Consider the following 14,080-nt stretch of genomic DNA (forward strand, 5'->3'; position numbering starts at 1 on the left):
TTCAAAAATTTTAAAAACTTGGACTCAACATGTAAAACACACAGTGCTGCAAGCAAATAGTTGCTGAATTTATGTCACGACTGTTGGTCACAACGGAGTCAACAAGGATCCCAGAATTTTAGTTTTTTACAGAATTACTTTAGTTCAATTTATTTTTTGCCAAATTCTTAAATGAGACATGCAGAAAAAAAATACTTTTGATCAAATATTACAAAATTTTATTTAATTTTTCTGATGGAATTCTAAGTTTCATGTGAGTAGTTTGAGAAAATTGGAAAGCTGAAAATTTGTAAATTATTTCTGATTTTTTTTTCCACCCAAGTTTTTATTTATTTTTATATAATTACACAAACCAAGAAAAATAAATGAGCAAATAAAACAACTGAACAATTCCTGGGTAGTAACAAAGCATCTACATCATCCTTCAGTCTTGTTAATCATAATTTTCCCCTTGCTCTCTTCCAACGTTGCCATTTCGAGTCCTGTATTCAGTCCACTTAGTCCATTTTTGGTCCATTTGTCATTCCTGTAGTCTCAGTTTGTGAGTTAGTTTTTCCATTGTGTAGATTTCCTCAGTTATTTTCAACCATTGATCTTTTGTTGGTCCTGTGTTCCCCAGTTTCTCGTTCTGGCTTTTTTACATGCCACTAACAGTATTTCGATTAAATATCTGTCATTTCCCATCACACTGTCTTCAGAGAAATTACAAAGATTAAAGCTGCAAGCAGCGTTGGTCGGGTCCTCGCATCTGAGTGGCCCGGCTGTCCCGCGCATGTCCACCAGGTGGCGCTGCAACAGAGAGTGCATTTCATCCCGTGGATGTGATTGTGGCCAGACTCTGATCACACTTGTAAAGTTTGAGGCAGATTGGAGCATGAACAGGCTAGTTATACTACGCTTCCTGTTTCATGGCGAGACATCCAAAATGGCTGCATTCCGCTGGTCACCATGGCCACACTCTCAGACTTTTGCAGAGCATTTTGATAACTTCTGATCACCCATGACTACTGTACATCCTGACCAAATTTGAGCTCTCTCTGGGTTACGCTGTTTGAGTTTATAGCTTTTGAAAATGTCCAAAAATGACAAAATTGTCCAAAATATGAATCATATTCAAAATGGCCGCATTCCATGGGTTGCCATTTTCACACCCTCAGACTTCTGCGGAGCGTTTTGATAACTTTTGATCACCCATAACTGCTGTACATCCTGACAAAATTTGAGCTCTCCCGGTGCTACGCTGTTTGAGTTTATAGCTTTTGATAATGTCCAAAAATAACAAAATATGAATCATATTTCAAAATGGCCACAATCCGTGGCTCGCCATGGCCACGCCCTCAGACTTTTGCGGAGCGTTTTGATAACTTTTGATTACCCATGACTGCTGTACATCCTGGCCAAATTTCAGCACTGTCGGGGTTACGCTGTTTGAGTTTATAGATTTTGAAAAATGTCCAAAAATGACACAAAATTGTCCAAAATATGAGCCATAATTCAAAATGGCCGACTTCCTGTTGGATTACGGGTAATGATGCAAGAGGCTTTTCTGTGCATCTTGACGAGTTACAGATGCGTACCGAATTTTGTAGCTCTAGGTGAAATGCTGAATTTTCACAATATTACAGGGGGGCGCTATTGAGCCATTTTGGCACGTACGCGTGCCATTCCCCTAAAATATCAAATTTTTCGCCGGTCCTTGTGTGTATCGATTTTCATGCGTTTTTGTGTATGTTTGCGTTTTTCACTTCGTGGTACTCGGACCCTAATAAAAAAATTTAACAAAGAAATAAAAAATTAAACAAATCACAAAAATGACACCATTCATCAGAGCTAAAAACAGAAATAATCATAACATATTATACTTTCCAGTGGTCCTCGAACTAATTATGGGTGACGTGAATTTCCCTTAGAAAAATTAACCAAATCGAACCCTAAAACCGGGATATTTCATCAAATCTTGTACACGTAGCATTTAAAAATTCACCAAAAATATATCATTTGCTCTAATCAGATTCTGTACAAAACAAAAAATAAACACAAAGCCATTAGTGTGACCAACAGCCATGTGAGAGAAATTCAGGGAGTTTTCGGCTGAACTGCAGGATGTGTTCACACAGAGCAGACAGGAGACAAATATGGAAACAAATTAAAAATGTAAGTAGGAAAATATCTATAGGATGTAAAGTCACTATGTTTTCCAGTATAGGTAACATTAGCTGCCACTTGGAAAAATGTTGTACTTGTTGATTCCAGGTTTTTCAATTGTTGTAAACCGAATAATCACAGAAATTTTATTTTTTTTCTGTGATATGATGTGTGGCATTTCAACTGTAGTAACTTTTTGTTATACCACACAGAAGATATTTCCGAGTCCTTTCTACTTCTTGTCATGATTGTGCCGTTTCCACAGATGTGCAGGACTTCATGTTGCAGTGAGTAAAAATGTAACAGGAGCAAAGAAAAAAAAAAAAAGCCAGAAACCACTTCGGGTTCAGAGGATTAAACCTCTTTATGCTCTTCACTTGTTTGTCCTCTTCTTAAATATTGTCTTGGAGAGGCATTGTGGCGTTTTCTGGTTAAAAAAAAAAATGTTAAATTTGAGGTCACCCAAACACACTGCATGTATCCTTCAGGCCAGACAGACATCATGAGTGAATTTTTAAAAATATTTCTAGTCTAGTATATTCTACAGTCCTGCATTATTTACATTCACGTCTGTTAGCCAGCGGTCCTCTTCTTCTTTCCCTTTATTGGGTCATTTTTATTTTTCTGGATGTGTAACCACCATCCGACATCCGGTGCTGAAATAGCACGAATCCTTCAGCATGAATATGTATCACATCACCCCTGTGCATGTGTGTCTGCACGAAATAAGAAAAAAACATGGACTCGCTAATGAAAGAATGACTCAGACCTACGCAGATGAAATTTCTTTTTTCCAATAGGGCTGCAGGAAACAATTATTTCCACTGTTGTCTGATCTGGTGGGTATTTTACTGATTGATCGATTTGTTGCTTGGTTTAAAAATGTCAGAAAATGGAAAACAAATACTCATCAGTGTTTCCCAAAAGCCCAAGATGACAAATGTCTTGTCTGTCCACATTCTGAAGATACTCAGTTTACTGTCAGAGGAGAAACGAAACCAGAAAATAACCACAGTTAAAAAGCTGGAATCTGAGAATTTCGATGTTTTTTATTGTTTTTTAAAAAACACTTAAAATATCAAAATTGCTGATGAAAGAAATAATTTAATCAATAAAACAACTAAACATTGCAATTATATTTTCCACTGTCAGAGCTTTAGCTCAGATCAAATAGCTGACAACTCATTTATCATCATAAATCCAATTTATTTCAGTTATTTTTGACTAATAATATAAGAAAATAGTTTTAATTAACAAATTACAATTCGCTGTGCATGTACATTTTACAAGCAGTAGCCTCTGCTTCAAAAGAGTGTGAACATGAGGAATATTGAACACGTCTCAATGATTTGCCAAAAATAAACCATTTGCTCTAACTAGATTCTGTAAAAAACTAAAAAATTTGCTCTCCTCAGCACAACTGTGAAGATTTTGTTGACTCAACTGTGAGCAAATGTCACGAGACAAAAATTCAGGGACTTTTGGGCTGAGCTGCAGGATGTGTCCATGCAAAGACAGACAGGAGACAAATTAGCATACAACCCATTTTCTAACATGCATGTCCTTTGTCTTCTGCTTCGTCAGTTAATGTATTTTTATTTGGTTTAATTATTAGCAGCAATTAATCTACCCACGGGTTCACTTGGAAAAATGTTGTACATGTCTATTCCATTTTTTTTAAAATTCTGAAACAGTCAAAGTGAGCCCGAGTGAGTAAAATTATGGAAGGAGCAAACAAACAAACAAACAAAAAATGATACAGAGTTCAGAGGTTAAAAAGCAGGAGAGAGGAATAGAAAAACACCTTGAGACGCTGCTTTGTTGATTTATATGCCGTCAATCAATTAATCTCCCTGCAACTAGTGTGGAGTCACCACAGGCTCTCAGCAGAAAACTGCGTGCAGGGAAAAAAAACCTGCAAACTGTCCAGCAGGTGGGAGGCACATTACCGAGAGAACAGTCCCTGGTGGTGTCGGAAGCACTTAATACCCACCCACCACTAATGCCAATCTACTGCTATTGAATCACTAATAAGCACTTAAGGCCTCTGCTGAGTACAACATCCTCTCCGGAGCGCTGATAATCTGTACACCTCATGTGGCTGCTCTCTGGGGGCCATGGCAACCGGCTCAGCCAGAGGTGGATCAGACAAAAGGGTGAAGGCTTAAGGCGGGAAATGAGTGCTGCAGAGGCCACAGTTGTGTATTCCACGTACGTGTGTGTGCGTCTCGGTGTAGTCGAGCAAGTTACAAAGGCTGAACTCTGCTCCCGGACTATGTGGAGCTCAGTCAAATGTGAGGCAGGAAGCTCGCTGCTCCCCCGCAAACAAAATTTCTTCATTCTACTACATTTTAGTCGGAGCATGGAGTGTTTTGCATCACCTCATAAGTGTGTGTGTGTGTGTGTGTGTGTGTGTGTGTGTGTGTGTCGACTACCTGTTGGGTCTTTAAACACAGCCTTGGCGTCAGCATGTGTATGGATAATGCTCTTCAGCAGCACGGCCATGTTGGGCACTTTGTTTCTCGCCAGCTGTTTCAGTGCAGCCTGAGTTGAAGAAACCGGCACACAGATTAGACTCCTTTTAATTGGTTAATTGATGGATTAATTGACAGCCTAAATTAATTGGCAGCAATTTTGATAATTAATCTTTCATAATGTTTCAAGCAAAAATGTCACATTTGCTCAGTCATGCTTGTAAAATGTAATGACGTGAAGCTTTTTTGTGTCATATATGATAATAAGCTGAATATACTCATCAGCCACAACATTAAAACCACCTTAATGTCAAATAGGTCCTGCTCATGCTGCCAAAAAAGCTAAGTAATTGCATTTCAAATTATCATTTCTGATTTGCTAGCAACTTTTTTTTTCATAACCTATGGCTATTATATTAAAATGCTATCCACACATTTTTAGATTGTTATATTAAATACTTTCTAGGATCATTTCTGGTTACTGTGAGCTCACACATGGAACTTTTCATGAAGGGTTCATTCGTTTTTCATATTTCAACTCAGACATTTATTGCAGATTCTGAATCAATAACATGATGAGAAATAACTGTGAAAAATTCAGGCTTCCATCTTGAATAGTCCTTGATAGTTTAAAACACCAGACAGACATTTTATTCATTCCCATGAGGAAATTCTCTGAAAAATGTGGTTCTGACAGGCGGAAAATCCTGCCAAAAATAAGCTAAGCTCGTTGGAGTCTCTCTACATGCAAGTTTTAGCAAAAGGCGAAAGACTTCTGAAGAGAAAACCAGAGTAACCAAGTAACAAACAAAGCCAAAAGAGGCTCGGCTAATGTACAACACATTTTCTAACATGTATGTCTTCTACTTTATAGCTTTATACAAGTTTATTTGGTTTATTATTTGCAGCAATTAATCCACCCAGAGCATCAAACTGCCTCCATCTCTACACGAGGTAAATGACACACCTGGTTGTCCACATGGTGGAAAAGAAAACACGACTTCTCAGGCCAAACCACCTTCTTCCTTTGCTCCATGTTCCCCTCCTCAACGTATTTTCTGACACCTTTCTATTGTAGCAGCATGAAGGTTTTCAGCAGTGTTTGCTAAATTAGCTCGTCTGTAGGCCAACCGTCGCTCCCATCACACATCAAAGAGCCTTGGGCACCCATGATCCTGTTACTAATTCACCAGTCGTCCTTCTTGCACCACTATTATTAACAACTACATACCAGCAACACGCCACAAGAGCTGCTGTTTAGATATTTAGACTCTGTCGTCCAGTCATCACAGTCAAAGTCTCTCAGATCTTTACAGCTGCCAATTTTTCCTGCTTCCAACACATCAACTCCAAGAACTGACTGTTCATTTGCTGTCTAATATGTCACACCCACTGACAGGTGCTATTATAATGAGATCATTAATCTTATTCAATTCACTTGTCAGTGGTTTTAATGTTGTGGCTGATCGATTATACGTTGAGGTGTTGGTAAAATGAAGTCAACACTATTTATACAGCATGTTTTAGACAACAGCCAAGGAACCAGAGTGCATGCAAATACAGAAATACAAGCACAAATTTAACAAGAATGCTTAAATATTACAGTTCAGACCCTACATCATTATATAAAATATAAATGTACCGTTTGAAATTAAATATTCAGGTTATGTTCGACAGTATTATACACAATATGAAATAACCTGACCAAAACAAATAAGAATAATATAACAGAAATACAATATTAAGATTCTATTAAGAGTGAGAACCTACAATATTGTACAAAACCATATGAAACTCAATAAAATCAGGAAATATTCTGACTTTTCTGAAATTTTACAGACAAAACAACAATTTTAAGGGATATTGAATCAGAACAGAAGTGTTAGCTTGTGGGTTAAACATTTTACTTGTGCTGGGATCACAAGTTTTCTAGTAATACTACAAGAAATTATGTGAAATAATAGTTCTTTAAAGTATAAATAAATATTCTTTCTGTATTTCAGTCTCACTCTGTATCTGCAGACCGGTTGAAAACACACCTATAACATTTCTTATAGTTGCTGTGTTTGCCATGAAGCTGAGCCAGTAATTAGGACCACAGCGACACACACAGCTGCAGTTTTATTTGTTTAAGATTAACTGAGGGGTGTTTAGTCATTCTGACAAATTACTGCTCCCTGTTGTTTTCAAAGGAAACTCAAAACCTGAATCAATAAGATCTCAGGTCTACCTACTGCATATCTAATCACCTCAGCTTGAAATCCTACTCCTGTCTCTCTCTAAGAGCACAAACACGGGTAGGAAAATGCATCCATGTCAATAAATAAACAGCAGTGAGCAGGATTTACTACTGGGATCATCCTTTCTTTCCACTGCATTAGATGGAACCTGTCAGGGCTGTGTGCTAATTTGTTTATTCATGCAAACAAGGATTTTGGAAAGCCGACATTCATGTAAACGGCTTAACCTGAATGAGCCTAGCCAGCATCCTGCCAGTGACTCGGTGCATATAAATGGAGTCGCCGACAAGCAAACACAGCAGAAACCAACATGTGTAAGTACTCAGAACGACTGCCACTCAAAGCCGCTCCACAGAGGCCGCCTCCGGTAGCTACACAGCAAGAGCAGAACAACGGCCCGGTCTCCATTAGCGTGATTGATGACTGATCGTACTGTTTATAATCACAAAACACCTCCGGAGCAGCGCCGTCATTTATCCTGATTATATCAATAGACCTCCAGCAGCGACACCACGGCTGCGATGATGGAGGATAAGTAACTTTAAAGAAACTGCTTGGCCTAAATATCCCTGCATACACAACGGTGCTTCAGTCTGAAGGAGAGTTTTCCTGTGGTTTCTCTGAACAACAGCAGATGTGTTATGATGAGAGCTTACCTTGCGGAGCACCATGACCACGCTGTAGGAGTGAAGGAAGCATGACGGATTCCTCTCATCCAAACCCATCTCTGCCTTCATCGCTGACCAGGCGCCGCCGCTGAACTCATCCTCCTCAGTCTGTGAGCTGAAGCCCTTAAAATAAAGCAAAACTGTTGGTAAAATCACAGAAAAAGCTATTGCGCAACTGAAACTTGTGATCATTAAGCCCAAAATCTCTCAGAGGGTATAAAAGGCATTCTATATCCTAAAATATTATCAAAATTATACCATTTATTAGAGTCAGACACTATAAACAGTCAAAGCCATCATTTCCAACTTTTAAGACAATTCTCAAACTAATCACGGGTCATGATGCATCATCAAAATGTATTTATTCTGAATGTCTTTTTTTTTTTTTTTTAAATGCCAAAAAATTGACTGTTTGCACTAAACAGATCATGTAAAGAACTAAAAATTGCGCTCCTCAGTGCCACCAAGAAGCCACAAGTGATTCGGCTGTGAACAACAGTGACGTGACAAAACTTCAGAGACCCTTCAGGTGCGGGCTGCAGATTGAAAACAAGTAAGGAGGAAAATAAAAGAGACTGGAGCAATAAAATAAATGCAGCGTTGTTGAAAAACGGTGGTGCAATTTGCTGCAGGATACATCCAGCATGGTGAAATATCTTTCCAGAGTTAATGTGCACAGTACACAGTGAGCAACACCTTGTCTGTAATAAAAATGTAAATGGTAAAATATCTGCAGCAGATGGAGCCCACAGTTTTTCCACTGTTGGCAACATCTGTGGGCACTTAAAAATACATGTCAGACATGTGGAATCCCGGTATTTTCAGTTTTTATAAAGCAAATAATCAAAGACATTCAGTTTTTCTTTTTTTTTTTTTTTTTGTATTTCTACCAAGGTTGTGCTGTTTCCATAGAGGAGCAGGACTTCATGTTGCAGTGAAAAATTCATCCACTGTGACGGAAAAATACATATTTTTATTCTGGAAATGTATACTGTGCCATATGTTATGTGAAAACAAAGCACTAATCAACAGACTGACTTCACATGCGTTGGCCACTAACAAGCTGGATGTGTACATAAGCAAACATTTGTCAACAGGGTTCCCTTGTCAACATCACAGCTAAGTGTTGTTTCTCACATCTTGTTTCCGCTGCCCCCATGTGGTCAAAACATCTGTTTCCTGATCTCCCACTGTCTATTTCTGTGTTATTTTAGTAATTTTATCTACTTTAGAAGCAACGCAAAGGGAAGAAGGCATACTGGAGCATTTGGGAGATCAAAACAGCTTTCAAGTCAGATCACACAAATCTCAGCAAGCTGTAAATATTAAGTAGTAAAACACGCAGATTTTTGTAAGGGCTTTTGTCGTGAAGCCCAAACAGTCACGTTGGAAACAGACAAAGTCTTGTGAGCAGCAGGCAGGAAAATTAGCAGTTATTGCTCCTCTGTTCTGCTCTGCATACAAAAAAAAGAATGACTGTGCCACATATCTTTTGTTGGAATGTGATCAAAACATGAACGTTCATCGTTTGCAGCATCTCTGTCCTCTTTTCTGATTCTGTGTTGCAGGAAGGTGGAGTTTATCCCAAAGTAAACTGAGTGAGAAGCAGAGAGGAAAGCTACTGTGCCAAAATCTGCTCCCACTGAAGATGAAAACACTTTTTTATTTTGGTTTCAGAGAAGATAAATCGTTTAAAACTTTAAAGTAACATTTTCCCAGGTGGTCCTGAAGGTAACACTCAGTGACCAGGAGCAGCTTAGCAGGACTAAACACAGCAGATCACTTGTGACCAGAGGTTAAAATGGGATTTGTGAAGAGTGGGAGCGCTCGCTCAGTGAGGTCAGGGCTCATAGACCAAACTACAGACTGTAGAAAAGGGGACTATTTCTTTCTTTGAAAGTTGTTCCAGTGAAACCTGTACGCATTGTGTTCCGTGGATTTTCCATAGCAAGCAAGAAATTGTTCCTGGAATGAGATATTACAGCTGAATTTTGTAACTGTCATTAAACTAAAAACTCAATTCTATTCACTTCCCTTATTTTTGTAAATAAAGTGCAGTTTAGTGTCTCCAGTTAAATCTGTCTAAATAGCCAGACTCCATTTGATGTATGCACTTTCTGTATATTTTGGTCCTTTGAATGATGCAATAATTTAAATTAATCGGATGAATAAAATGTTCTCCTCTGTGAAGCTCTGTGAATTTCCCAAAAATATTAATACACGATCTAATATACAGTCCTAGTTGCAAACACGCTGCCGCATAATTTCTATTTAACAAGTCTGATAAAAATTAGCATTTAACTGACGGCTCAGGAAACGCTGACATTCCCGCCATTCATTAAAAACACTTTGCACAAACCCAACTAAAGCATCCACAGCAGCCATTAGACTGAGGATAATAACTGTTTTCATTATTCAGGCGCCCGTCTCTTGCCTCATTTAAGTGATTAGATAAGTTCTATTCTTGCAATAATTCCAACGATTGCAAATGTTACAGCATTTAAGCAGCAAAACTGACAAATCCGTGCAATAATCCACCTCATACAACTGAAAAATATAATGATATTCTCTGAAGAAAATGGCATTTGAGCTTCTGCTGAGAATAAAACTGTAGCTGATGATGCTGGATTCATCAACAACACAATGGGTTTGTTCTCGATGATTTCACCGTGGAAACTGTGGATCTGAGCACAACCGCTCTGTTTGCTGTTGTTAGTAAAGCTACATACATGTCAGAGGATGTAAATAGTTAATGAAGTTACCACTGTTGTCACCTGAGCAAATTATAGTGCGGATTGTGCTGCAGTATTTTTACAGCTGTTTGATAACGTCAAAGAAGAGAAAGCAAAGTTTTACAGTCTGAAAGTAATTTTGAAGGTTTATGTTAGTCTGTGAGTTGGTGATTCTGATACTGAAGGAGGTGGCGGATCACTAATTTAACCCATTTGTGTCAAGATACAACAACCTAGTGGAATAATTACAAGAGAGCTAAAATAAATCAAAATAACAGTAACAGGCATGTCTATTTGTACTAAAATTACCAGTAATTCACTATTTTAAGTTTCCCCAGAATGAATATTTCCTGTCTGTCTAGGTCTTACATGCTGTTAAACTGAACATTCTAACTTTTGGTCAGCTTTTTGGACATTAAAATATGCAAATTTGGGCTCTGAGACATCATTTCTAATGTTATCTGACATTTTAGTGATGAAACAATTAATCAAATAATCAAGAAAATTACAGACTAACTGATAGTGAAATTAATCATCAGTTGAAGATTTGTCAGGGTGTTGGTTAATGCTTTCATGTGATATGTGATTTATTTACCTGGCTTGGCAGCCGGGCGACAACGCCGTGAGCAGGGGTCTGAGGAACAGAAACCACGATCTCCTCCAGATTCTGACCCTGAGGCTGAGAAAGAAGATTTAAATCAGGTTTGCACCTTGGTGGAAAGACAAATACACAACTGCGATGTTTCTCTGATAACGATTTACTTAATTCTGACAAGAGCGACATCTCAGGAGAGACAAGATGCAATTTCACTGCTCAAAAGGGGTAGCGGGAGATACTATGAGACCAACCTGCTGTGGTAAAAGTCCTGCAGGACCAGGGAAGCGCCGGGTCCTCGTTCGGTGAGGCTCAGAGCGAGGCCTCTTCTTTGGAAGCTTATTGGATGCAGATACGAGCTGGACGAGGCGATTGGTCAGAATCGGTGTGTGAAGGGGATGAGGGCTCAGATTGGAGGATGGAGAGGAAGAAGAAGCTGGGGAGACTGTTTCAAAGAGGCTGCGGGTCTGAGGGGAGGGTCTTGGAGTTACTCGTGGATTATGCGGCTGCTGCAGTGTTCTGGAAAAAGTGCTAAGGGAAGGAGAGGTCGCAGGTCGACTGGGGAAAACACCAGGACTCTGCAGAGGAGCAGGGCGAGAGTTCGCAGACTGCAAAACAGAAAGTGTCCGAGGAGGAAGGTTATGATTAGATGAGCTGGAGGTCTTGCTGAGCGCCCTGAGGGTCCGATCAGGTAGCGGCCCTCCACAGGTCGAGGGTCGCAGCGTTTTGGCCGAAGATGAAGGCTCAACTGTGGGAGCAGCAGGTGTACAGGGAGCAGGAGTTTGAGGCAGCTGCTGCATTTGGCCGTCGCACTCATCCAGGTCTGCCAGGTCAACATCCCAGTCATCGAAATCATCCTGAGCCACGCAGGGCTTCAGCAGCCCCGTTGAATGATTCTGTTGTGATGCCAAATTTGCGGGAGGAGGGAGCTGAGCTGAAGAGGAGGACGAGGAGGAGGAGAGTTGCCTCAAACCTAAAGCAACAGTTCGTTGAGCAGCAGCAGCAGCATCAGCGTTCGTGCCGATGCTTAATGCTGTGCCACCACACGGGGCAGCTGATTTGCCTCCAGTTTGCTGAAGGCAAATGTTCTCCGTCTCTCTGCGAGCAACCGAGGAGGCACGCAGGGCGCAGGATGACACAGCAGCTGCCACATCGGCTGGTCCAGACGCTGAGCAGGCAGTCCAGTCTGTCCCGAGCAGGTCCTGGGATACACAAAGGCACATAAAAACACACATAGACAGACAGACAGACAGACAGACAGACAGACAGACAGACAGACAGACAGACAGACAGACAGACACACACACACACACAGACAGACAGTTGGAGGGAAGGCGAGCAGAAGGAGCATCATTATGTTACAGAAAGCTGACAATTAAGTAACAGTGGAAATCAGGTGTGCAGAAGCCTGCTGGGAATCACCTCATCATCAAAGTCCTCGCCGGTGCTGAACAGGCCACTTAATTTGCAGGTCTGTAACAGAAGTAATAAAAATGTCTTTGCGGTAATAAACGTTCAGATGCTACTTAGCAAATAAAAATGGCCCAGTAAACCCCGAAAACGACTCATACATTGGTGTTACTGTGAGTGGTGACTGTGTTGTTAGCACATTAGCTCAGTTAGGGGTTTGGCTCACTTACCATCGCATTCATGAGATATCGCGATGAAAGCCGTTCTTGACAAGTTTGGACAAACACACCAAACTTATTGATACACAATGCCATCCAATACCAGCGTCTCAATAGAACTGCTTTTCTCTTATCGATATATTTTCTTTAGCGAGACAACGCGACTAGGTAGCAGGCTAGTTGAACTTTTTCTCGACTGCTGCTGCTGCTGCTTGGTACCCGCCGTACGTTCAAACACGACGTGATGACGTCAGGCGTGTTTATACAAAGAGTGCCGAAGTGCAGCAAGATGATTCACTCCGCATCAAATCTGACACGTGTTTCATAGGACTAGATTTAACTTTTTTCTGTTTATTTAATATCACTCATTTATTCATTTAAGCAGATTTATTAATTAAACTTTTATTTAAACTCAAAATACACTTAAGTACAAAGGCCTCATTTATAATACAGCTGAGTGATAAAATAAAAGACACACAATAAGAAACTTGGATAACAACAACATAAAAATACAAAAAGGCAAAGTCAGTAAAGTAAAATAAAAAAATAAACATTGACTAGAGCACTTACGATTAAATTTTTTTAAAACTAACTAAAACAGGAGAAGCTGGAAGCAAAATACGATTAAATTAAAGACCTGAACTGCCCTAAGGATAAAAAATAGTCAAGCTTTTATAGGGTTGTTCTGTAGGTTATTTCAGTTTGCTGTGCATAAAAATTGATTTTCCAAGCTCATTCAAAAACAGCCAGCATCTGCAACATAATCCAGTCATATGAATGTGCTTCATAAGTTACTACATGCACGTCTATTATTTTTTATTACTTAAAATTCATTGAATTTGCTATACATGCTGTTTATGTGACTTGTAAAAGTTACTGTTTGTTAACCTGCAATGCTTGCTTTCTTCTCTTCTTTTAAATATTTGATCTTTCTTTAAAAGTGTTGTACGTGTCCATGCTTACTGTAATGCACCAAATCACCACATCAGATTCCTCATCTGTGAAAACTGATGTGGCAACAGGAGAATATATATTTGAAAGTGACACAGAATTCCTGAGATTCTAACTGCATTATATTTAGTTACATTTTGAAATGTAACCTAGTGGCTGGATTTTGTGTTTTCATGAACATAAATAAGAACATTTCTACCATAAATTGATCCGGAAATGGAATTAATACTTCACAAAAAAATCACTACATGCAGGAAATTAGGTGTTTGATGCTCAAAACTTACTGGGGGAGGACGACCAGCCTTCTACATAATGTGTATCTCTAAATGGTCAACAAAATCCCATGAGGGAAAATTGCTGTGCAAATTAGCTTCATCATCTTATCCACAAAGAAAAAACTCATGCATTAACAGCGTTTTACATCCTAATGATAAGTATCTTTAAATAAACAGCTCTTAGTCAAACAACCCCTGTAAGTCAAACTGCTTTGCTTTTCCCTCACGGATATTTATTTTATAGCTTACTTTTGCATAATATGTGGATTTGAGGACACTCTCATAATGCAAATTTCCGCGTTCTAGTTTTTGAATCACTTCGAAGCATGCACTTACAAACTTTAACCCTTATATTTCTGCAAATTTGATACT

At 39.3% G+C, this 14,080-nt stretch overlaps 1 protein-coding gene across 1 annotated transcript in view; it reads right to left on the reverse strand.

The window, feature by feature from the left end:
- Positions 1 to 12,719, reverse strand: part of hrob (homologous recombination factor with OB-fold) — a 30,028-nt gene extending 17,309 nt beyond the window's left edge. The window contains exons 1-6 of the mRNA XM_023299513.3: positions 12,495 to 12,719; positions 12,277 to 12,327; positions 11,109 to 12,056; positions 10,855 to 10,938; positions 7,516 to 7,650; positions 4,581 to 4,689 (exon numbers count right to left, since the gene is read on the reverse strand). Coding sequence (XP_023155281.1) covers positions 4,581 to 4,689; positions 7,516 to 7,650; positions 10,855 to 10,938; positions 11,109 to 12,056; positions 12,277 to 12,327; positions 12,495 to 12,578 — 1,411 coding nt within the window. The 5' untranslated portion in view covers positions 12,579 to 12,719. The remainder of the gene's footprint in view (positions 1 to 4,580; positions 4,690 to 7,515; positions 7,651 to 10,854; positions 10,939 to 11,108; positions 12,057 to 12,276; positions 12,328 to 12,494) is intronic.
- Between the last annotated feature and the right edge of the window lie 1,361 nt (positions 12,720 to 14,080).

The sequence above is a fragment of the Amphiprion ocellaris genome, chromosome 19 (assembly GCF_022539595.1).
Source record: "Amphiprion ocellaris isolate individual 3 ecotype Okinawa chromosome 19, ASM2253959v1, whole genome shotgun sequence".
In the NCBI taxonomy this organism is placed as follows: Eukaryota; Metazoa; Chordata; class Actinopteri; family Pomacentridae; genus Amphiprion; species Amphiprion ocellaris.